Source organism: Triticum aestivum, chromosome 3B (genome assembly GCF_018294505.1).
Source record: "Triticum aestivum cultivar Chinese Spring chromosome 3B, IWGSC CS RefSeq v2.1, whole genome shotgun sequence".
Lineage (NCBI taxonomy): Eukaryota > Viridiplantae > Streptophyta > Magnoliopsida > Poales > Poaceae > Triticum > Triticum aestivum.
The window spans coordinates 802,483,924-802,509,408 of NC_057801.1; the positions used below are offsets into that span (position 1 = coordinate 802,483,924).

Consider the following 25,485-nt stretch of genomic DNA (forward strand, 5'->3'; position numbering starts at 1 on the left):
GGCATGGCCGGGCAAAGCCTGGCCAGCGCCGGCGCCGACGGGGCTCTCTCGGCTCCTCGCGCAGTGGCCCCAGTGCAGGACGGGGCGGTCACGGCGGGACGCGGCGCTGGCGTCGGGCGCAGCGGCGCGGTAGCTCTCAGGCATTGTTTCCGCGCCGGCAGGGCCTGGCTTGTGTGAGGGGCTACGGGTTGGGAGGTGCCTCGTGGGTGATGCGGGCTGCGGGTGGCACGGGCGCCGGTGGGGCGGCCTTCTTGGTGTGGTCGCGAGGTGCAGGAGGGCATCAAACGGCGTTTGTGGCGGCGATGCGCACGGTGGTGGCGGGGATGACGCGGCAGATCTGCTGGGCGGCCGCTGCTCGTTGCGATGGCCAATGACGGCACTGCTGGTGGTGCATGCCTGGCCACGAAGACCAGTTTGGCCAGTAGGCGGCATGGGCTTAGATGGCGTTGGCTGGCTGCCACGGCTCGGTCTCGGGCGTGGTGGCTGGTGATGGCGGGCTCGGCCCTGATAGTCGTTGTGGATAGGTTGGGGCTGAGCGGTGGTGCGCGCCTGGGGGTGCTATAGCCTGCAGGTGGCGAGGGGTGGCCGTGGCAACCTCCTTCTTGATGCGACGTTATGAATCAATAAAATATACCCTTTATAAAAAAACTTGAAAATATACACCCTGTCAAACTTCAGTTTATTCAAATGCCCAACTAAATTTAGACTTATTCATATAATGACTAGTATGTGTTATATATAATTATTGGCCATGTGGTAGGAGGGCTTAAATTTAGACTCATTAATATATTGACTAGTATGTGTTATATAGAATTATTGGCCATGTGTAGCAGGGCTGGTGACTAGTCTGCTGTAATCTTAATGGAAACTCCATCTTTTGATTCCTGAAGGGATTTGGCAACCTCAAAACAGCCCGACGTTACAATTACTCGATTTGCCTAATTATCCAACTAGCTGAACGACGCATCAGCCTTTTGCATGTGGTGATCGAATGAGGCGGAGTTCGCCTTCAGTGCGTAAACTTATAAGGAGACCATGCCGAGACATGATAGCCTAGTTTTTTTTAGTGGAACAATCGCCTAGGTTGATGAACTATATATCCTAATCAAGCAAAGAAAATTGGCACGAGCTATGAATAAATTCAATTTCAATCAGAAGTTTTCATAAAGCAAATTCTGAAAGCAATTCGGATGTAACTAAATCATTCAACTACATGAACAGATAATCAATGCAAAACCATATCTCACGGTTAATATTTTTTTGTAGTGTATGCAGATCAAATCTTTTACTTTGGTTCTACTTCTTCAATTAGATCATTCGACATGCTTAATTAGACCACAATCTTGTTCTGCGATATGTATGTGTTCTATTATTACAGAGTAATAGCCTCCGTTCATTCCTTAAATACTAATTCCAGTATTTGCTGATGTTATCAAGCAGTGTTATAGAGAAATAAGTAAAGTATGCTCAACTAATTTAAAGGCCTTATGTACATTATTACTAAATATTTGAAGTGAGCAGAATGTCCATTCATACCAAGTTCATATACACATTTGTTGCTAAAGAGTTACTTGAAATATTTTTATATTAGCAGAGAGAAAACGTAAACTAAGCAATTATAACAAGTCACTAGGGAGCAAATGCACATCCAGAACTTCTGTATTGTTTTGGTACCAATTGTATTGCATCAACAAATGCTTGGAAGGACCCAAGCCCGTGGTTGTCCTGGGTAGTCGGCAACGAGTTCATGCGAAGATCCATCAACCAGAGAATACTTGATACACTGCCCATTGTACTTAATGATGTACAAGCAGTTCCCTTGAACTGCTGGATGATCTGGACCAAGGCAACCTGCAAACTGGAGAATATTAAAGAACAAGCTACACCCACCAAGGGCAGTAGTCCTCACCCACTTCCTATCCCCAGATTGCCACTGGAAAACTTGGTACCCCACCGGGTACCTAACAGCACTAATGAGCAATAGCTCACCACGGCACTCTGCTAGCCTCAACATTGAAGAATTCTCAACTGTCTCTGCACTCAATTCACCACCAAGAAACGACAATACCACGTAACTGTTGTCAAGCTCGACGACAGCGAGGCAGTAATTTGGAAAAATCAATGCGTAGAGGGTGCCATTCAGGGAAATCAGGTCACGAAGCCCGTAGCCTTCAGCGCACCGCGCTGCTCGCCAGTCATTGTCCTTGCCTCCAATGCGGCAGTAGCGGACGGTGTGGTAGTATCGATTAAAGGTGAGGACGAGATCGCCGGCAAAGATGATTCCTTCGTAGTCTTTTGGGGGATCGGGCAGGCGGACTTGCTGGCCTGTAAGGAGGTGGCAGATGTGGAGCTCGAGGTGGCTGCCCATGGCATCGCTGTCTTCGATGGCGACACGGCAACCGAAGGAATGGAATTCGGCATTGTTGGGGTCGCGGTGGGCTAAGGGGGTGCGGGGTAGGCGAAAGCGGAGGATGCGGCGGAGTGGGATGTGGAAGAGGGCTTCCGAGGAAGATGCCTTGTGCGGGACGAGGAGGAGCGGAGCCTGGGAGGCGAGGTTGGACTGCGACAGCGGGAGGAGAGCCCGGTAGGTGCGGCAGATGGCGCGGAGGGCGAAGAAATCCTGTAGGGTCGTCAGTCGGCTCGCGACCAGTGGGATCAGCTCTGGTAGGAAGTACGACGAGGACGAGGCGGTTTCTGCCGGGTCTATTGAGGAAGAGGAGGTGGTGGTGGTGCCGTGCTTCGCTGACGAAGACATTGCTTGCGACCGGTTCTGCCGGTGAGTGCCGCCGAGTGCAGACGCAGAGGCGAGGGGCGGTGGACACGGTAGTGCTTGGTGTTTTCTAGGTTTGCACACGGTAGAGTCCGGGCAGGGTTGGGCTTAGCGGCCGAGTTTGTATTGGGTTCGTCTAGTTTGAGAGTCCGGGCAGGGTTGGGCTGAACTAAAGTTCCACCTTTTTTCCACCTACAAAAAGCTTTCGAGTAGTTCTACCACAACTACGTTACGTTACTATACGATACGAAGTGTAAGAAAAAACAATAGGTTACTATGAAAATGTCAAAATAAGCTAGTACTTAATACATTAATCTGATTTTTAGTTGCATTAGTCTCATTGTTCACCAAGAGAATTTGACAGTCATCTTGTTGACAGTCCCGCCAACAGCAGCAGCAACAGACGCGCACACAGTCCCCCGCTCCCCTGCGCCGCTGGCCACTCCGGCCGCAGCGGCCACAAATCCGGCATTAATGGCCGCCGTCCCGTCCCGTCCCTCCTCAGCTGGCTCGCAGCATGGAAGCCCCCTCTCTCCTTGTAAGACAATAGGTTTGGGGAACCGGCTCAACCCTCTAGGGGTGGCCTATCTCATATATATAATAAAGAGGTACAATGTTACATTATACGTACACATATACGTACACATATACAGAAGCTATACAGTCTAACACCCTCCCTCAATCTTAGCCACTTCCTAAAGAATCTAGAAGGGTAAGATTGCGCCGACAATTCTCAAACTGCGGAAGAGGTAACGGCTTGGTGAAGATGTCTGCAAGTTGATCTTTGGAAGAGATGAACTTGATCTGTAGTTGCTTCTGAGATACCCGTTCCCGTACAAAATGATAGTCCACTTCGATGTGTTTCGTTCGGACATGAAATACCGGATTAGCAGATAGGTATGTAGCACCGATGTTATCACACCAAAGAATAGGAGACTGTGATTGAGATATACCCAACTCCTGAAGTAAAGACTGCACCCAGATGATCTCTGCAGTTGCATTAGCCACAGCCTTATACTCAGCTTCAGTACTGCTACGTGAAACAGTAGCTTGTTTCCGAGCACTCCAGGCGATCAAGGTAGAGCCAAAGAACACAGCATAGCCCCCCGTGGATCGCCTGTCATCCGGACTGCCAGCCCAATCCGCATCAGAATATGCTGAAATGATCCCAGAGGGATTCGGTCGAATGTGCAAGCCATAGGACAAGGTGAAGCGAATGTAGCGCAAGATGCGCTTAACTGCAGACCAATGAGCGTCACGAGGTGCCTGGAGATACTGACATACTCTATTGACAGCAAATGAAATATCTGGACGGGTGATCGTCAAGTACTGCAACCCACCAACAATACTCCTGTACTGTGTCGCATCAGCAGAGGGAAGAAGCTCACCATCTACAGCAGTGATCCTGTCAGTAGCAGACATAGGTGTAGTAGTTGGGTTTGCACTTAAGCATGCCAGCCCGCTGCAATAAGTCCAAACAGTACTTCTTCTGTGTCATAACAAGACCATCAGAGAGAGAAGCGACTTCCACACCAAGAAAGTAGTGAAGCTTCCCAAGATCTTTGACTGCAAAGTCAGCACCAAGAGACCGAACAAGAGCAGCAGCAGCCGACTGAGAAGAACTGACAAGCAGGTACATGATAACTTCGGGCCATTGTAGAAGAAATAACGAAGAGTCAGCAGCCGATGATGCAAAACCATGAGCACGTAGGGCTGTCGCAAGACGAGCATGCCAAGCACGGGGAGCCTGCTTCAGACCATAGAGTGCTTTCGTAAGACGGCATAGATAATCAGGACGATCAGGATCAGAGAACCCTGGTGCCTGCCGCATATAGACCTCCTCCTCCAGGACACCATGGAGAAAAGCATTCTGCACATCAAGCTGACGAACAAACCAACCCCGAGTAACTGCAAGAGAGAGAAGAAGCCTGATGGTAGTCGGTTTAACAACTGGGCTGAAGGTGTCGTCGTAATCAAGACCATAACGCTGCCGAAATCCTCGAGCAACCAGCCGCGCCTTGTAGCGCTCAATAGAACCATCAGAATGCTTCTTCACTTTGAAAACCCATTTAGAATCGATGACATTAACTCGGGGTGGGGGAGGAACAAGAGTCCATGTCTTGTTACGAAGAAGAGCATGGTACTCCTGTTCCATAGCCTCTCGCCAATGACGTATGCTGAGAGCAGCTTGGTACGTACGAGGCTCAGAGGTAGGATCCGCACGGACAGCAGCCAGACATGCAGCCAACCAGGCAACCGTACCATCAGTGCGATGTTTGGGCTGAAATACTCCACTGCGACTCCGCGTATGTGGTCGTTGAGGAGCCACAGGTGACGGTGATGGCGACGCCTCAGCCAGTGAAGGAGATGCCTCAGAAAGCACCGACGGTGATGAGGTGGTGACGACGATGGCGAGGCCTCGACCATCGATGGAGATGCCTCAGGGAGCAACGGCGAGAGGGCTCCACGGGCAGGTGAGCTCGGTCCAGGCGAGCACGGCCCAGGCGAGCACGGCCCAGCCGTGTCAGACCGAGAGGGTGACGAGGCCGGCGTGATGGCGAGCCGAGAGGACAACGAGGCCTCCTGGCGAAGCGGCAAGGTCGGCTCAGCGGCCGTGGTGGCGGGCCGAGACGACGAGGCCTCCTGGCGAAATGCCGAGGACGGTTCAGCGGCCGACTCCGAGCCCATGGGCGACGAAGATGGCCCAGAGATCAAGGGCGCCAGTCCAGGGGCCGGGGGCGCCGAAGCAGTCGGCGTAGGAGGAGGTGCGGCCCGATGTGCATGAGCACGATTTCCGAGGCCATGCAGGGACTCCTCACGATCATCAGGAGGAGACGATGGTGCCTCCAAAATCTCCAACTGAGCCCCACGTCCAGTGCCTGCAACATGGTTAGGCGGCAAAATAGGAGAGTATGCAACATCATCAAATTGGTCAGATGCAACGGAGGATGAATGCAAAGATGATAGTTCAGCAGTGGACACAGGCAGCTTAGCAAAGGGAAAAACTTGCTCATCAAACACAACATCCCGTGATATGTAGACACAATTTGTGGGAACATGAAGACATTTGTAACCTTTATGAAGAGAGCTATAACCAAGAAAAACACACTTCTTGGAACGAAACTCAAGCTTGCGTTTGTTATAAGGACGGAGATGCGGCCAACAAGCACACCCAAAAACCTTAAAGAAGGTATAATCAGGTTGTTCATTAAGGAGAACTTCAATAGGAGTCTTCATATTCAAAACACGAGTGGGGGTGCGGTTTATGAGAAAACATGCAGTGGTAAGAGCATCACTCCAGAACCGAAACGGAACCGATGCATGGGCCAAAAGAGTAAGACCAGTTTCAACAATATGACGATGCTTACGTTCCACAGAACCATTCTGTTGATGTGTATGTGGACATGCTAAACGGTGAGCGATCCCAAGCGACTAAAAGAAGGAGTTGAGGTTGCGATACTCACCCCCCCAGTCCGACTGGACATGAACAATTTTGTGCTTGAGAAGGCGTTCAACATGTTTTTGAAACTGAACAACAATGTCGAACACATCAGATTTGCGTTTAATAAGATAAAGCCAGGTAAAGCGACTATAAGCATCAACGAAACTGATATAATAATTGTGACCACTGACAGAAGTCTGAGCAGGACCCCATACATCAGAGAAAACAAGTTCTAAAGGATGTTTAACCTCACGACTGGACTCCAAAAAAGGAAGTTGATGACTCTTCCCCTGCTAACAAGCATCACACACTGCTACATCATTATTACTAGACATGCTAGGAAGCTCATGACGACGTAAAACATGACGAACGATAGGTGTGGCCGGGTGACCAAGGCGAGCATGCCACTATGACGGAGATACCCGAACTCCACTGAACACGCGAGCGACACCAGGATGCTCCAAACGATAGAGGCCCTGGCACAACCGCCCGCTAAGAAGAATGTCCCTCGTGCCCCGATCCTTGATAAAAAGATCAAAAGGATGAAATTCACAAAGCACATTATTATCACGTGTGAGTTTAGGAACAGAAAGAAGATTACGTGTCACAGAGGGAACTCTAAGCACATCACGAAGCTGAAGACTCCTATTTGCATGCCTAGTGAGAAGAGATGCTTGACCAATATTAGATATATGCATACCTGCTCCATTGGTGGTGTGGATCTTGTCGGAGCCATGGTAGGGTTCGCGAGTATGGAGCTTGCCCATCTCACTCGTCAGATGCTCCGTTGCCCCAGAGTCCATATACCGGTGAGGATCAACAGAGTAGGACTGAGTGTACCCTTGCTGCTTTGTGGCCACCGGTCGATCTGCCATGGCCACTTGACGCGCAAAGTTGCGCGTGTCCTTGCCATCATTGCCGAGGCCCAGAAAACTCTTCTGAAAGCGTTTATGACACTTAGAGGCCCACTGCCCATCGCGACCACAAAGCTGACACACATGCTGACCGCCAGCCCCCGGTAATGTCGCAGTAGGAGGGGGGGCCGAAGCGGGCGGTGGTGGCAGCCCCGAAGGAGCCCGAGATGATGAAGAAGAGCGGCCACCCTTGGTGACGGCGTTGGCCGAGAGGGAGCCGTTGCTCCTAGAGCGGTGTGTCTCGACCCGTTGCTCAGTGAGCAGGAGACGGGAAAAGACCTCGTGCGCCAGCAGTCGAGTTGCCCCGCTCGTTAATGATCTCGACTAAGGCATCATACTCCTCATCAAGACCATTGACAATAAACGAGTTGAACTCGGAGTCGTTGAGGGGCTGTCCAATAGAGGCCAACGTGTCGGCGAGGCCCTTGACCTTGTTGTAGAACTCGGTGAAAGTGGAGTCAAGTTTTTGACACTTCCCAAGTTGACGACAGAGCGCAGAGACACGAGCCTGCGACTGTGCTGCAAATGAGCGCTCAAGAATGGTCCAAGCCTCATGGGACGTCTTGGCGAAGATAACAAGACCGGCAACGGCCGGAGTGAGCGACCCCTGGATGGAGGAGAGGTTCGCTTGGTCCTGCCCCATCCAAACACGGTGCGCCGGATTGTAAACCGGGCCGTGCACGCTAAGGATCAGCGCAGGGGGACAGGGGAGAGAACCGTCGACGTAGCCAAACAGGTAATGACTCCCAAGAAGCGGGAGAACCTGCGCACGCCAGAAGATGTAATTATCCGACGACAACTTGATGGTGATGAGGTTTCCGAAGTGAAACGGCGGCGGCGGTAGGGAACCCGTGGAGGCTGCCGGAGGCAAGGGCGCCATAGGGGTAGCGGCGACAGGTGCGGCCGCGGAGACGGACGGCGCAGGAGCCGCGCCCGACGCGGCGAGGCCGGCCATCAGGGCCGAGTCAGAGGCCTCCATCGGGGCTACGACATTGTTGCTGACGAAGGCGGGCGAGGAGGCACCCGTCGTGGCGCTGGAGGTGCGGACCACCAGCGAGGTTCCCGGCGACGAGGAGAAGAAGGAGCCGACGCTCCTCGTCCTGATCGGGAGTGTAGCGGCCGCGGCGGAGTCGAGGGGCCGGGAGAGGAGGGCCGCCAGGGAGGCCGGCAGGTAGCTGGCCGTGGAGGAGCCCGAGGCGGCGGATCCCGACATGGTGGCGGCGGCGCGATCGGAAGATGGCGACGGCGCGACGTGAGGCGACGAAAGACGACGGCGGCGGCGTAGGGTGTAGCGGAAGCGTATGACCTAGTCTGATACCATGTAAGACAATAGGTTTGGGGAACCGGCTCAACCCTCTAGGGGTGGCCTATCTCATATATATAATAAAGAGGTACAACGTTACATCATACGTACACATATACGTACACATATACAGAAGCTATAAAGTCTAACACTCCTCACGGTTCCGCGTCCTTGGGCAGTCCGTCGAGGGCTTCGGCCTCGCCATCAACACCGGCCACAACCATCGTAGGTTTAGATATAGCTTCGACGCCGCGTTTCCTAGAGAGAGGTGGCCCGTCCCAGCCGGGGCAGCTGCTTGGCTCAACGGATCTGGGCGCGTCCCCTGCTTTTGGGCACGGGCGCCTTAAATCCATGGTGGTCGCCCCATCCCCCGCTGTCGACATTTCCTCTTCGGGCGAAGACCATGGATGGACGAAGGTCAGATCCAGGAAGGGAAAGCGTGCTGGCTTCGGGCCTGCAGTTCATACGCATCATCGCCGGGAGCGCCGCTCGGACCGCCAGTAGGGTTTCAATGCGCCCACCGGTTGTCGTGGTTCTAAGTCTGACAGTAGAGTGGGGGGTAGGTATGGAGAGGCAAGGTTCTAGCTATGGAGAGGTTGTAAACACAAGAGATGTACGAGTTCAGGCCCTTCTCGGAGGAAGTAAAAGCCCTACGTCTCGGAGCCCAGAGGCGGTCGAGTGGATTATGTGTATATGAGTTACAGGATGCCGAACCCCTCTGCCTGTGGAGGGGGGTGGCTTATATAGAGTGCGCCAGGACCCCAGCAAGCCCACGTAATGAAGGGTTTAAGGGACATTAAGTCCGGGGCGTTACTGGTAACGTCCCACATAAAGTGTCTTAACTATCATAAAGTCTACTTAACTACAGGCCGTTGCAGTGCAGAGTGCCTTTTGACCTCCTGGTAGTCGAGTGAGTCTTCGTGGTCGAGTCCTTCAAGTCAGTCGAGTGAGTCCCTCGTTGGTCGACTGGAAGGTGACCTCTTCTAAGGGTGTCCTTGGGCAGGATACTTAGATCAGGTCTGTGACCCTACCCTAGGTACATGACCCCATCATTAGCCCCCGAATGGATTGAGGCTTCGAGTGAGGAAGGAGTTGATGTTGTTTCCGATTAACCTTTGCACACTGGTCGTGCGTTGTTCTGGACCAAAGAATCTCTTCGTCGATAGCGAGCAACTTGTCTTCAGTCGACTCGATCCATTCTTTTCTTTCGTCGAGTGATCTTTCGGGCTTCGACGATTTCCGAGCGACGGATCGCATGAAATCCCGCGCCTGACAGACCGATCTGCCGTTCGCGGATTCCGCGGGATGCGAAATTTGGGGAAACGCGCAAAGCGGAGCGGACCGCAGCGTTCGGATGGGACGGGACATAGACGCCTCGATCCCCGCGCCGCTTTCTTCGCCACGTATCCCGCCTGCATAACTGTTCCAGGATATGATTAGATCGACCGGGCCCACCTGTCATCCACTCGGAAGGGACCTTATAAATGCGCCCGGCGAGGGTTTTTTGAACAGTGCCTCAGCATTCTCTTTCTCTGCTCCCTTCGTCTCCGCCCAATGCGCTCGCTCTCGCCTCCGCACGACTTCTCCTCGCGCGTCTCACCGGCAACCATGGCAAGGGAGAAGACGGCGGCGCTGGAACGCGCGAAGAAGGCGTCGGCGTCGGAGAAGGCAAAGGGGAGATCCACCAGCCGCGGCGGGTCTTCGTCTAGATCCCGCCTGCCGAAGGGCTGGGTCCAGGGAGATTGGATCCAGTCGACCATCACGGAGAAGGACCTCCTCGACATGGCCAACGAGGGCCTGATCCCTCATGGAGCTGCAAGGCTTCCGGGGAAAGAATGGCAGCCCCAGCCGGAGGAGGGTGAGTGCGTGCTTCTGGCTACCCATGTCGACCGCGGATTTTCTTTGCCGCCGAGTATTTTCTTCAGTGGTTTCTTGAACTTCTTTGGAGCGCAACTCCACCACTTTACCCCAAATTCTATCGCCTATCTTGCCGCGTTCGTGTCCATGTGTGAGGGTTTTCTGGGCTGTCGACCGCACTGGGGCTTGTTCAAGCATATATTCACGTGTCGCTCTCAGACCGTGAAGAAGGTCAGCCCAGGCGACAAAAGAACCCGAGTTGTCGAAATGTGTGGAGGCCTGGGGATCCAGGTGAGGAACAAGAGCACCTTCCCAGCCATGACATTTCCCGAGTCAGTCAGAGTCTGGCAGTCGACCTGGTTCTACTGCCAGGATCAGTCGACGCCGGGACAGTCGAGTGGACTCCCTCAATTTACCATGGACCGAGTGAACAAGCCCTCCTCTCTGAAGTTGATTCCGGAGGAGAAAGCTGACGTGAAGATGTTGATGGAGCGCGTAGTACAGTTGGTTCGGGAGGGAGTGACGGGCATGGATCTCCTGGAGGTTTTCCTTAGGCGTCGTATCCAGCCCCTTCAGTTCCGGAGCCACTGCATGTGGTTGTACTGTGGGACTGAGGATGAGACTCGGGTCCATCCAGAAGCAGTCGACGATGCCACTCTGGAAAGGTGGATGGCCGCCATTACCGGAAACAAGGATAACCCACGCGGAGCCAGAAGGATTCCTCCACTCGACCACCACAGTGATCCGAACAAGGTATGCCTGCTCTGCTCCCCACTGTGTTCTTGTGATGTTCATTTCTATTTATTCCTGCCAATCGGTCGATTGATCTTTGTCTTGATGTCTATCAGGCCCTCACTGAGCTGTACTCGATTCCCAATGGAGCACAGGCTCCGACTGAGGAGGGTGAAGCGAGTGGGGGCGAGAGCCAGGAGGAGGAGTGGGACTCGGACGTTGCTGAGGATGATGATGACGATGACGACGATGACGATGATGAAGATGATGCTGAGGACGAGGAAGAAGAGGAGGAGGAGGTCGTACCACCGCGCTCGGAAAGGCGGTCGAAGCTTGTCCACGACCCTGCGACTGAACGTGGCAAGGGGGTTGCGACCGTTGCACAGTCGACCAAGCGCCCTCGGACCACCTCTCCGGCGCCGACTGAAAAGACGTCGAAGAAGCCCAGGGTGGCTCCGTCAAAGCCGACCAAGCTCCTGCCGAAGATGAAGGTGTCCATCCCCACCATATCAGGGTAATCATGCTGCTTAAGTCTTCTTATTTTGTACGAACTTTATCTCTGGCTGGCGCTGGGGTTAGTCGACTGATTCTTTGGAGTTGCAGTGCTGCTACTTCCGAGACCTCAGCCCGGGCTGATGACCATGAGATGGAGGACGCGGCAACCTCAAAACCAGGTACTATACTCTTAACGCCGTTTTTAGTCGACTGACTTATGATCTCTAATCCTGATTCTCCTCTGTAGCTCCACCCAATGTTGTTATCACTCTCCCTGATGATGATGAAGATGAGGAACCGCTGAAGCACAGAAGGAGTAGGAAAGCGTCTGCCAGCAGGGTGCCCCAGGATGTGACGGCGCCTGAGACTCTGGTTGCGGAGGAGGAGAACACCACTCGACACACTGTGTCCTTCGCAGATCCACTGACGAGTGCTCAGCAGCCCTCCCTCTTCACGACGCACCACGTCCCAGAGGACCAAGCTGGCACCGCGAAGGAGGCGATACGCCAGGCAGGGATTATGATGGAGCACTTAAGGACTATCCGGGATGCGAGCCAGGCAGCTTACGACGCCAGTTCCGCCCTTCAAAGCAATGTTCAGGTCAGTCGACCATCGCTTGTTCTGTTAGGATATGCTATCAAAAACTTTTCTTTCCAGCATCTATGGTAGTCACCCACTGGGTGTGTCGATTTAGACTCCGTGTTAGCGGGGGCACGCTGAGTGCACCCGCTGGGTGTAGTCCCCAAGGCTAAGGTCGACTGCTGGCAGTCGGCCTTAGGCTTTATAATTTCAGTCTTTCTGTCATCCGGCTATGGCGAATGGATTTCGAAAGCCGGTCGACTGGTCGACTGGTCGACTCTGTCTTCAATAGGATTAGTGGGGGCACGCTGAGTGCACCCACTGGGTGTAGTCCCCGAGACTGTGGTCGACTGCTTGCAGTCGATTACAGTCTTTAAAGAATACATCATCTTTTTTTTTTGAGGTCGACTGGTCGACTCTATCTTCAATAGGATTAGTGGGGGCACGCTGAGTGCACCCACTGGGTGTGGTCCCCGAGACTACGGTCGAATGCTTGTATTCGGCTGTAGTCTTAGAAACGTGTGATTTTTCCTTTTTCACTCGGAAGTGAATTATATTTGACATTTAGTCGATTGGTTCTTCGCAGAACTCCTGTGATCTTGTGGCTCGCTACTCTGAGCTGGAAAACAAGCACATTCAGCTCGAGCTGAATTTGAAGCTGGTTCAGGAGAATCTGACGAAGGCAAAGGAGGAGACCGAAGGTATGTTTGGTGAGACCTTGACGACTGCTTTTTCCCTTCGTTTGTTTCAAAATCTGATCTTGCTGTAACTTGCAGGTAAGGTAAGGGAGGCCCAACAGAAAAAAGACCTTGAATTAGCTGAGAAGATCAAGCTTGCTGACGAGAAGTTAGCTTCAGTCACCAAGCTTGAACAAGACAATACCAATCTGAAAGCTGCTCTTGGGATCGCCAACAAGGAAGTCAGTCGACTGAAAACTGATAAAGCTGCCCTGACCGACCAAGTCAGTAAGTTGACTGGGAAGAAAAATGATCTGGAGGCCTTCCTGAGTGGTCTTGCCAAGAAGCTGTTCCTTATGCTTGAAGGTAAACCTCTATGCTCGGTAATCATTTCCAATCGTGGTTTTTCCATTCGACCATCGCCTTGACTCGGTGATCGTCCTTGCAGAATTTTGTCAAAACTTTGAAGAAGAAACTAGCCGGCTGGAACCAAACCTCGACCCCGTCAATTCTCCGGTGAACGACGAAGTTGCCATGAATGTTTTCCGACTGGAGTCCCGTGTTGCAGCTGTCGTGGACTATCTTGCAAGGCTGAAGGTCGCCACATCTCGCATCGACTCGACGCTCTGGCCCGGGGAGACACTTCAGAATGACCTCGAGTCGCTGATGGCTCGCTTGAACACGATCCCTGGTCGAGTGCAGGAGTGGAAAAAGTCCTCGGCTTGGTGCGGTGCAGATGTTGCTCTGTGTCTAGCCCGAGTTCACTGCAAAGATGCGCGAGAAGAGAAGCTGGCGGCCCTCCGGGTGGCCAACACCAAAAAACACGACTTCAGGTCCTTTATGGAAACTTTCCTTGCAGCTGCCACTCAGATCGCAGACGGAATTGATCTTGATGAGTTTGTTGCACCTTCCAGCCCTCCACAGGAGGGGTAAAAAACTTCTTCTAAGCTCGACGCTTTAAATTTGCCTCGGTATGCCGAGTGGAATTGTAACCGATAAATCTTAACGGGCTTAGCGCCTGAGCACTTTCGGTTCCTTTAGATGTCGATTCGAACTTGAATTTGGTGCTTGAATATGATTGCTTTTTGGCTCAAAACGTCTTTTGCAGGTTCAAAGCAGGGCGCCTTTACTGCAATCGACTTATTCCTTAGTCCACTTAGGCGAGCACTGGGCTGCAGCTAAGCCTCCGAGTGAGGGGTTTGCTCTTCACTTGGTAGGATTTTGTTTAACTTAGGCGAGTACTTGGACTGCAGCTAAGCATCCGAGTGGAAGTCTGGCTTACCACTCGGTAGGATTTTTTAACTTAGGCGAGTACTTGGACTGCAGCTAAGGCCCCCGAGTGAGAGGTTTGCTCTTCACTCGGTAGGATTTTTCATAACTTAGGCGAGCACTGGGCTGCAGCTAAGCCTCCGAGTGGAAGTCTGGCTTACCACTCGGTAGGATTTTGTTTAACTTAGGCAAGTACTTGGACTGCAGCTAAGCCCCCGAGTGAGAGGTTTGCTTTTCACTCGGTAGGATTTTCATAACTTAGGCGAGTACTTGGACTGCAGCTACGCCCTCCGAGTGGAAGTCTGGCTTACCACTCGGTAGGATTTTCATAACTTAGGTGGAGTACTTGGACTGCAGCTAAGCCTCCGAGTGGAAGTCTGGGCTTACCACTCGGTAGGATTTCATAACTTAGGCGAGCACTGGGCTGCAGCTAAGCCCCCGAGTGACAGGTTTTCTCTTCACTCGGAAGGATTTTTATAACTTAGGCGAGCACTGGGCTGCAGCTAAGCCCCCGAGTGAGAGGTTTGCTCTTCACTCGTAAGGATTTTTATAACTTAGGCGAGTACTTGGACTGCAGCTAAGCCTCCGAGTGGAAGTCTGGCTTACCACTCGGTAGGGTTTTCATAACTTAGGCGAGCACTGGGCTGCAGCTAAGCCTCCGAGTGGAAGTCTGGCTTACCACTTGGTAGGATTTCTAATAACTTAGGCGAGCACTGGGCTGCAGCTAAGCCTCCGAGTGGAAGTCTGGCTTACCACTCGGTAGGATTTCTGATAACTTAGGTGAAAACGGATTCGCAACTAAGCCTCCGAGTGGGAGTCTGGCTCACCACTCGGTAGGATTTTTTACAAACTTAGGCGAAACGGATTCGCGGCTAAGTCACCCACTGAGGGGAAATTTTATTGGAATAAAAAGTGACAAAAATCATGAAGGAACTATGACACAATTATTTTGAGGTCCATCAACTACAGAAGTACTTTATTGCAACTCATCCGGGTGATAAAACTTAAGTGAAAAATGGATGGAGCAGATCCGCGTTCCACGCTCGGGGCTCGTCGATATCATGCTCGACGTTGTAAAGACGGTACGCCTCATTGTGGAGAACTTTGGTGACGATGAAGGGTCCTTCCCAAGAAGGAGCAAGCTTGTGTTGTTTCTTCTGATCCACTCGGAGAACTAAATCTCCTTCTTGGAAGGCTCGACCTCTCACATTTCTGGCGTGGAAACGACGCAAATCTTGTTGGTAGATGGTCGACCGGATCAGAGCCATCTCCCTTTCTTCCTCTAAAAGGTCGACTGTGTCTTGCCGCGCTTGTTCAGCTTCTGCTTCGTTGTAGATTTCAACTCGAGGAGCATTGTGGAGAAGATCACTCGGCAAGACTGCTTCAGCTCCGTAGACCAAGAAGAATGGAGTTCTTCCGGTCGACCGATTAGGTGTGGTCCGCAGTCCCCAAAGCACTGAGGGAAGTTCGTCGACCCAAGCTCCAGCTGCATGCTTGAGATCACGCATCAGTCGGGGTTTCAATCCTTGAGAATCAGGCCATTGGCTCGCTCTGCTTGTCCATTCGACTGCGGATGGGCGACTGAAGCGTAGTCGACTCGTGTGCCTTGAGAGTTACAGAAATCTCTGAATTCCTCCGAGTCAAAGTTCGACCCATTATCCGTAATGATGCTGTGCGGGACTCCATATCTGAATATTAGTTCCCTGATGAAGCTAACAGCAGTACCGGCGTCAAGGTTCTTGATTGGTTTAGCCTCAATCCACTTGGTGAACTTGTCGACTGCCACCAGTACATGCGTGAAGCCACTTCGCCCTGTTCTCAAAGGACCGACCATGTCCAACCCCCATACTGCGAAAGGCCAGACGAGTGGAATGGTCTTCAGGGCTGATGCAGGCTTGTGCGACATATTCGAGTAAAACTGACATCCCTCGCACTTATCCACTATCTCCTTTGCCATCTCATTCGCCTTTGGCCAGTAAAATCCGGCTCGGTATGCTTTGGCCACGATGGTCCGAGAGGACGCATGATGACCACAGGTCCCCGAGTGAATATCATTAAGGATGATTCGACCTTCTTCTGGTGTTATGCACTTCTGACCAACTCCAGTCGCGCTTTCTCTGTATAACTGTCCTTTGATTACGGTAAAGGCCTTAGATCGACGGACGATCTGTCGAGCCTCTTCCTCATCCTCCGGGAGCTCTTTTCTCAGGATATATGCGATATATGGAACTGTCCAATCGGGAATGACCACCAAGATCTCCATGACCAAGTCGACCACTGCTGGGACTTCAACCTCAGTCGGATCTGTGGCACTCTTGGGCTGTGGAGCTTCTTCGGTGAAAGGATCTTCTTTGACTGACGGAGTGTGTATATGCTCCAAGAACACACCACTCGGAATGGCTTCTCTCTTGGAACCTATCTTTGCTAGATCATCAGCTGCTTGATTTTTCAGTCGGGGTATATGATGGAGCTCCAACCCCTCGAACTTCTTTTCCAGCTTCCTCACTGCACTGCAGTATCCAGTCATGGCTGGGCTTCTCACATCCCACTCCTTCATCACTTGGTTGACCACTAAATCCGAGTCGCCATAGACCATCAGGCGACGGACGCCGAGTGAAATGGCCATGCGCAACCCATATAAGAGGGCCTCATATTCTGCCTCATTGTTGGAGGAATCAAAGTGAATCTGGAGCACATATCTGAGCTTATCTCCTCTGGGGGAAACCAGGACAACCCCAGCACCGGAACCATTCAACATCTTAGAGCCATCAAAGAACATGGTCCAATGCTCCGAGTGAACTTCAGTCGGCTGCTGCTGTTCAATCCACTCGGCGAGGAAATCTGCTATTGCCTGGGACTTAATGGCTTTCTTTGCCTCAAACTTGATATCAAGGGGAAGAAGTTCAATCGCCCATTTAGCCACTCGACCAGTTGCATCTCTGTTGTGCAAAATCTCTGATAGTGGAGCGTCGCTGACGACTGTGATGGAATGATCAGAGAAATAATGAGCAACCTTCTTTGTGGTCATGTATATTCCATACACAAGCTTCTGATAATGAGGATATCTCTGCTTGGATGGAGTCAAGACTTCAGACAAATAATACACTGGGCGCTGAACTTTGAGAGCTTTTCCTTCTTCTTCCCGCTCGACCGTAAGCACAGTACTGACGACTTGTCCTGTGGCTGCGATATAGAGCAACAGAGGCTCTTTGCTGATTGGAGCAGCAAGCACCGGCTGGGTGGAGAGCAGAGCTTTTAGCTCGGCAAACGCTGCATCAGCTTCTGGAGTCCACTCGAACTTGTCTGCCTTCTTCATCAGTCGGTAAAGAGGCAATGCCTTTTCACCGAGTCGTGAGATGAATCGACTTAATGCGGCCAAGCATCCAGTAAGCTTCTGGACATCGTGCACTCGCACAGGGCGTTTCATTCGGAGAATAGTGCCGATCTTCTCTGGATTAGCGTCGATTCCTCGTTCGGAAACGAGAAAACCGAGTAACTTGCCACCAGGAACTCCAAATGTGCACTTTGATGGATTGAGCTTGATATCATACCTTCTGAGGTTGGCAAATGTTTCGGCGAGGTCAGCGAGCAGGTCGGAACCTTTTCGTGACTTGACGACGATATCATCCATATACGCTTCCACATTCCGACTGATTTGAGTGAGTAGACACTTCTGAATCATTCGCATAAATGTGGCTCCGGCATTCTTGAGGCCGAATGGCATGGTGATATAGCAGAAGCACCCGAATGGAGTGATGAAAGCTGTTTTTACCTCGTCGGGTCCGTACAGACGGATCTGGTGGTACCCGGAGTAGGCGTCTAGAAAAGACAGTCTCTCGCATCCCGCGGTCGAGTCAACAATTTGATCTATGCGAGGGAGAGGAAAATGATCTTTCGGGCAGGCCCGGTTGATGTGCTTGAAATCAATGCACATTCGGAGTGATTTGTCCTTCTTAGGAACCATGACGACATTAGCGAGCCACTCGGAGTGGTATATCTCTCGGATAAATCCTGCCGCCAACAGTCGAGCCACTTCCTCACCAATGGCTTTTCTCTTCTGGACGGCGGACCGCCGAAGATGCTCTTTGACTGGTTTTGCAGATGAGTCGACTCTTAGGCGATGCTCAGCCAGTCCCCTGGGAACACCTGGCATGTCAGCGGGCTTCCATGCAAAAATGTCCCAGTTCTCACGGAGGAACTGGATGAGCGCTTCTTCCTATTTCGGGTCGAGTGTTGTGGAGATGTGGGTCGGAGCTGCATCGGGGTCGGTCGGGTGAATGTGAACAGGCTTCGTCTCACCGGACGACTGAAATGCAGACTCTGTGGCGGGTTTCTTGGATCGCAGCAAGTCACTCGGATCTGCGTTTTGCTTGTATTCTTCGAACTCGACCGCTGTCACCTGGGAATCAGCAATCTTTGAGCCTTTCTGGAAGCACTCTTCTGCCTTTTTCCGATCACCGGTGACAGTGATCACTCCTTTGGGGCCGGGCATCTTCAATTTGAGGTACACGTAACATGGTCGAGCCATGAACCGTGCATAAGCTGGTCTCCCCAAAATGGCATGATATGCACTCTGAAAATCCACGACCTCGAACGTCAACTTCTCTTTGCGAAAATGTTTCGAATCGCCAAACACCACGTCCAGAGCTATTTGGCCGAGTGACTCGGCTTTCTTTCCTGGTATAACTCCATGAAAGCTCATGTTACTGGTGCTCAGTCGGGACATCGGAATGCCCATTCCTTTCAGTGTGTCTGCATACAGCAAATTCAGCCCACTACCACCGTCCATAAGCACTTTTGTCAGTCGAGTGCCTTCAACAACTGGATCGACCACCAAAGCTTGCCTCCCAGGGGTGGCAATATGAGTCGGGTGATCAGATTGGTCGAAGGTGATGGGTGTTTGGGACCATTTCAGATAATTTGCTTTTGCTGGGGCAACCATGTTCACCTCACGGTTAATAACTTTCAATCGACTCTTGCTCTCCACATCTGCAAAGATCATCAGAGTAGAGTTGATATGCGGATATCCTTCCTCACTGTCCTCCTTGTCTTCGGCCTTGTCCGACTCCTTCTCCTTGTTATTAGACTGTTTTCCCTGAAACTGCTGGATCAGGAGTCGACATTGGCGAGTGGTGTGCTTCGGGTAGATGATATTCCCCTCTTCGTCTTTCTTCGTGTGGATGTGACACGGCATATCCATCACGTCGTTCCCTTCTTTATCCTTTACCTTCTTAGGGTTCCAGGATCCTTTTGGTTTCCCTTTAAACTTTCCCTGAGTCACGGCCAGAGCCTCTCCAGGAGCTGCCGGTTCAGCCTTCCGCTTCTGTTTCCGACTGGTGTTTCCCTTTTCCGACTGACTCGGCTTGTGCTTGCCGCTTCGGAGTCGGTCTTCTTCTTCGCCGTTGGCGTACTTGGTAGCAATCTCCATCATCCGACTCAAGGTCATGTCACCGGTTCGACCAAACTTCAAACTCAATTCTCTGTTCTTGACGCCATCTTTAAAGGCGCAGACTGCCTGATGATCAGACACATTCTCCACAGTATGGTGCAAAGTGATCCATCTCTGAATATACTCTCTGAGAGTCTCATTGGTCTTCTGCACGCAGACTTGCAACTCCGTCAGTCCAGCCGGTCGCTTGCAAGTTCCTTCAAACGTTCTGATGAACACTCGGGACAGATCTTCCCAAGTGTAAATGCTGCTAGGAGGTAATTGAGTCAACCATGCCCTGGCAGAACCTTCCAGCATGAGGGGCAAATGCTTCATGGCCACCTCGTCGTTCCCACCACCAATCTGAACCGCCACTCGGTAGTCCTCAAGCCAAGTTTCAGGCTTAGACTCACCAGTGAACTTGCTGACTCCTGTTGCCAACCTGAAATTGGGAGGGATAACTGCGGCTCTGATAGCTCTGCTGAAACATTCAGGACCAGAAACATGCACTCGACTGCTTGTGGGCGCATCTCTGTCGAGTCCACCTCGATGGGCTCTGTTCCGGTCGACCAAACCTTGCACGATAATGGATCGCGCGTCGAAGCCTGGTTCTCTGGGGTCGACTGGAACTCTTCGCCCCGTACTGAGCTGACGTCTGTCATCTTGCTGCCGAGGAGCGTAAGACCCACCCCTCGGAGGGGAATTGGGCACTCGACGCCTATCATCTCGGTCGAGTCGGTCACCATATTGGTCTCGCCGATTCTCGCGCCCTTCACGCCGCGGAGGCGATCTGGGGCTGTGAGCCGACTGAACCGTATTCGCAGCGACGGATCGACTGTGAATTCTGTTGCGCGACTGCGACACAGCCGAATTCTGATCTCCTGCTGCCCGAAGCAGATCCCTGATCTGCATCAAGCCTCTGCCAGCTTCCGACTGAGAAGGCTGGATGGACCCTGCTATACGGGTCGCAGCTGCTAAATTCTGGATTGGGGTTCGATATACCTGAGTCGGCGGGAAGAGTTGACGTCGACTGGTGTCGGGAACTCGTTGCCGCGCGCGCTCGTCGAGTGCTCGCTGAAGATTCTCCAGTCGAGTGCGTTCGGCCAAATTGGCCAAACGTGCCTCCTCCAAGGCGTGGGCCTCGGGGGTTTCTCCTACGATGGGGGTACGCAGGACATCCATGTTCCTGCGGCGAAGTTCCTCTCTTTGCAGAGAGTCGAGTGGCTCGGGCTGGTACTCTTCGTGGTCTCGTGCGGGGTCGCCTCCATCGCCTGCTCCACCATCACGGGCGAAGCCAGGGGGGCTGCGAGGCCCGTCGACCATCAGGATTTCCGCCGCTGGATCACTGCTATCGCACTCGGATGTAGTCTCCACGGAGCCAGTCGACAGATCGAACAGGCCATAGAGAGATTCGTTGGGCTCGATTGCCGCAACTTGAGTGGTGGCCGTCTCACGAGCCACCGCGTGCTTCACCCACCGCTGAAGCCTCGACCGGCCCGAGCGCTTGCGCTGGCGAAAGACCGGGAGGGTGGCCGATGGGGGAGTTGACCGATACAGGGTCGACGGTTGCCGCAGCAGAACGCCGCGGACACATGCGCGAAAATGCGTCGCACCGCGGACGGGGAGTGCATCAACGTCGAGTGGAGCCTCCTGGAGCCAGGCGGAGTCGTCGGCGATGAAGGTGAGAGCGCCAAGACGGATCTCTCGACCCATGACCAAAACTCCAGCAGCCACCATGATGAAAGTATTCGGAAGAATCGCAACTTCTCCACAAAATTGCTAAAACACCGGCCCCACGGTGGGCGCCAACTGTCGTGGTTCTAAGTCTGACAGTAGAGTGGGGGGTAGGTATGGAGAGGCAAGGTTCTAGCTATGGAGAGGTTGTAAACACAAGAGATGTACGAGTTCAGGCCCTTCTCGGAGGAAGTAAAAGCCCTACGTCTCGGAGCCCAGAGGCGGTCGAGTGGATTATGTGTATATGAGTTACAGGATGCCGAACCCCTCTGCCTGTGGAGGGGGGTGGCTTATATAGAGTGCGCCAGGACCCCAGCAAGCCCACGTAATGAAGGGTTTAAGGGACATTAAGTCCGGGGCGTTACTGGTAAGTCCCACATAAAGTGTCTTAACTATCATAAAGTCTACTTAACTACATGCCGTTGCAGTGCAGAGTGCCTTTTGACCTCCTGGTAGTCGAGTGAGTCTTCGTGGTCGAGTCCTTCAAGTCAGTCGAGTGAGTCCCTCGTTGGTCGACTGGAAGGTGACCTCTTCTAAGGGTGTCCTTGGGCAGGATACTTAGATCAGGTCTGTGACCCTACCCTAGGTACATGACCCCATCACCGGCCGCGACGCCTTCTTAAGCAAGTTCAAGGGAAAGTGTTTCCAGTGCCTCAGCAAGCTCCACTGCCTCAAGGATTGCCGAGATCCGCTCCGCTGCGTCCTCTGCAAGCGCCAAGGCCATTTCGCCCGCGAGTGCCCACAGAACCCGAGGAACGGGGGTCCTGGAGGGGCCGCCCGTGATCGGTTGATCCCGGCTCCTTCCAGAGCTCCGGTGCACGAGCGCCTTCACTTCCCATCGCCGGGCACCTCCGCTTCCCCGGCCATGGACCGCTTCCTCCGCTGCGACCACTCAGGGCGGCCGCGCGTCAGCAACAAGGTGGTGGTCGGCTCGCCCGCGCTCGAACGCGAGGAGCTCGTCCTGCGCCTGCACGCCGTCACCCTCACCGCTGCCGAGGGGGTCCACGCCACCAATCCCATGGCGGTGGGCAAGGCCATCGAGGCGCAGCTGGGCACGCCTCTTTTCTAGCTGCGTGTCACCTCCCACCACCCGGAGGCCTTCCTGGTGCACTTCGACATCTCGGTGCACCGCGACGACGCCGTGAGACGCGGCGTGCTGCGGGTTGACGGCGCCAAGTTCTTCATCCGCGCCTGGCACGAGGACGACCACGCCGCCTTCATGAAGCTGCCCATGTATGTGCGCATCATCGTCGAGGATCTCCCAATGCAATTCTGGTCGCTCAAGGGTGCGGAGGAGGCGTTCGGCAATTTCGGCCGCATCCAGCGCCTCGACAGTAGGACGCTGGAGCGGGGCCACATGAGGACCTTTGCTTGCTGGCTCTGGACCTGGGATGTCGCACACATTCCGACAAAGCATGCACTCTGTGTCCTCAAGAGGGGAGCAGGCTGCGTCGACGAGATCCTTGGCTACTCCCCGCCGGACCGCCGCGTCCCACCGCCGCCGGGCATACGCCACTATGATCTGCTGCTGCACGTGGATCATGTTGAAGACTGGACCCCGCTCTCGCCGCGCTCTTCACACTCGGGCCAGAGCGGGATCCCCTCCTTTGACGACGACGATAACCGCCCCTACCTGCGTGTCGTCAAGCCGGGATCCTGGACGGGAGGTGTCGAAGATGGCCATGTGCTGTCTCGTCGCCCTGAGGCTTGGCTGGCCACTGCTGCTTGCCGGGCGGCCCCTCAGGCGAACCGGCGCGACCACGATGAGGATGGCCCCGGCGACCAGTGATGCTTGTGGCGCGATGCGTTCCTGGGCACCTCTTGCCACGCCAAGGGCAAGTCCACTGATGTCGTCGAGGCGACGCCACGGCGGCGCAGCCGGACTCCGACTGGCACGAGGCACGGCGACCAGGTGCGTGGGCGCGCCAAGAGCAAGACGGCGACCGAGGTGCCGCCACTTCGGGCCACCCCACCACTCCCTCTCCGCCAGACGATGGTGGCCCCGCGCTCGGAAGCCCAGGAGATAGACCCCGTGGCCGCTTTCTTCTCCTTCCCTGGTGGCCGCGCGCTCTCCCCCCCCCCCCGGCCGCGCACGGACGTCATGCAGCTAGAGATCGAGAACGCCATGCTCGACGCCCTCAACTCCCCGCTGGCCTTTGAAGATGGTGGACGCTCCCCCCCCCCCCCCGCATGCTCGCACGCGCTCTGGTGTGATGGAAGAATTCCATGAAGACGACGACATCCTCCCGTGCATCACCGACCTTTCTGCCCCGCTCTCCAGCCCCTGCATCTGCTCACCGGCGGCGGCCGCGGTGGGGTACCATGTCGATGCGATCACCCACAAGGTCGATAGTCTGCAGATTGGAGGGGTGCACGACAACGGCCCTCCCAAGGCAACGGACGGCAACAACAATGAAGGCGCGCTAGAGCTTTTTGCCTCGGTGCCCCAAGCCGTGCTGCCCAGCCCCCCGGCGCGGCCGCGGCCTTTGGCCCCTCCCAAGGTGCGGGCCACCTCGGCACCTTCGCGCTGCAGTGCTCGGCAGGCAGCGGCGGGCTGTGTTGTTCCGGTTGCGCAGAGAGCGGCGATGCGCCTCATCCAGGAGCTCGGCAGGCTCGGACCTAAGGACAAGATGACGCCCAAAGCTGCTGCTGATCTTCTCAAGCGTTTCCAGGAGCCTCTCTCCAACAACGACATCGCCGCCATTGCCAAGCTCACTGGCCTGGACTGTGAGGCCCTGAAGATCGCTGCCGGAATGGCCGGAGCGAGCGGCGAGGATGCATTAGTGTTGTGATCATGTTAGTCCTCCTTAGTAGCCTTCGTCGACGGCTAGTCTTAAACCAGCTTGAGTTAGGTTTTATCCCAATGTGTCGTGTCTTCTGTAAGGTAGAGGTAGCTTGGCTACGCCGGAGTTTGGGGTCTATTGGTGGCCGGCATCGTCCCCAGCAGGATTGTAAGGCTTGTGTGTTCGTGTTTATTTTCAGTAGCTATGTCAATCGACGAAGAGAAACCCCCTGTCTCCATGATTGATACAAACTTCAGAATCATGTCCTGGAACGTGCAGGGCCTAAACTCCCCTACAAAGCGCTCGACCGTCTGCGAGGTAGCACACGTGAACAGGATTTCAATCCTAAACTTGCAGGAAACTAAGATCGAATCATGGTCCACACAGTTAGCAGTAGAAGTAGGGGGTCCTTCGCTTCAGGGATGTGTTGTTTTGCCAGCAACAGGAACTCGAGGCGGGGCAGCAATTTTTTGGATAAACAAGTAGTCTACATAGTCTCACACATGATCGCTAGCTTCTCCATCACTATTAGGGTTCAAATCAACGACAGCAGCGAGTTCTTTTGGATGACAACCGTATACGGGCCAACAGAGGATGATCTGAACTTGCAAGCGCGGCCCCTCCCCCATCTGATCCGTGGATGCTTAATGATAACTTCAACATGATTTATCAAGCCAGGGACAAAAGCAACGGCCTGATCAACAGAAGGATGATGGGGCGTTTTCGCCGTGCGATCGACTACGTAGGGGTCAGAGAAATAAAGTGCAGAAACAGGCATTTCACCTGGAGTATTGAACGAGAAGCACCTACTCTATGCAGCATTGACAAAGTTTTTTGCAATTTAGCATGGGAAAACCTGTTCCCCGATGTGTTGCTTACAGCGGCCTCTACATCCTTCTCCGATCACTGTGCCCTCCTGCTGGCCAACGGTACGCCGCCAGTTAGGAAAGCTAGGTTCAGGTTCGAAAATTTTTGGCCAAAATTTTTGCACTTCCATGAGACAGTGAAGCACGCCTGGGATCGGCCTGTGAATCATGACTGCCCATTCATACGCATCGGTAGGAAGCTGCAGAGGTTGGGGGCTGACCTGAAAATCTGGAGTAGGTCGCTCTTCGGAGGCGCCAAGATGCAGTTCCACATTGCAAATACAGTGATTTTGCAATTGGACTTGGTGCAGGAGGCCAGACACCTGACGGAGCAAGAGCGCATGTTGCATAAGTAGCTTAAACTCAAGGTGATTAGCCTGGCAGCCATCGAGAGGGCCAGAAAGCGGCAAGCTTCCAGGATCATGTGGCACAAAGCTGGCGATGCAAACTCAAAATTTTTCCATGCAAACATCAGAGCAAGAAGGAGGAAGAACTACATTCACTCGATCAGGGTGGGCAACACAGACATCACTGAACATAAGGAGAAGGCCTCGGCCGCGCGCAATCACTTTACAGAAGCTTTGGGAAGGAGCCGGCAGCGCAACTGCACGATAAACTGGGACGAACTGCACCTAC

General features: G+C 53.5%; 1 protein-coding gene and 1 pseudogene across 1 annotated transcript; both read right to left on the reverse strand.

Moving 5' to 3' along the window:
* Positions 1-144, reverse strand: part of LOC123067958 (uncharacterized) — a 43,584-nt pseudogene extending 43,440 nt beyond the window's left edge.
* A 1,408-nt stretch (positions 145-1,552) lies between these two features.
* LOC123066702 (uncharacterized) lies at positions 1,553-2,794 on the reverse strand. Its single transcript, XM_044489738.1, has one exon. It carries the CDS (start codon positions 2,753-2,755, stop codon positions 1,688-1,690), a length of 1,068 nt encoding a protein of 355 aa, XP_044345673.1. The 5' UTR covers positions 2,756-2,794; the 3' UTR covers positions 1,553-1,687.
* Between the last annotated feature and the right edge of the window lie 22,691 nt (positions 2,795-25,485).

What these genes read in the sequence shown, in the direction of transcription:
- LOC123066702 (XM_044489738.1), bottom strand. Translation starts at nt 2,755, where the DNA reads ATGTCTTCGTCAGCGAAGCACGGCACCACCACCACCTCCTCTTCCTCA.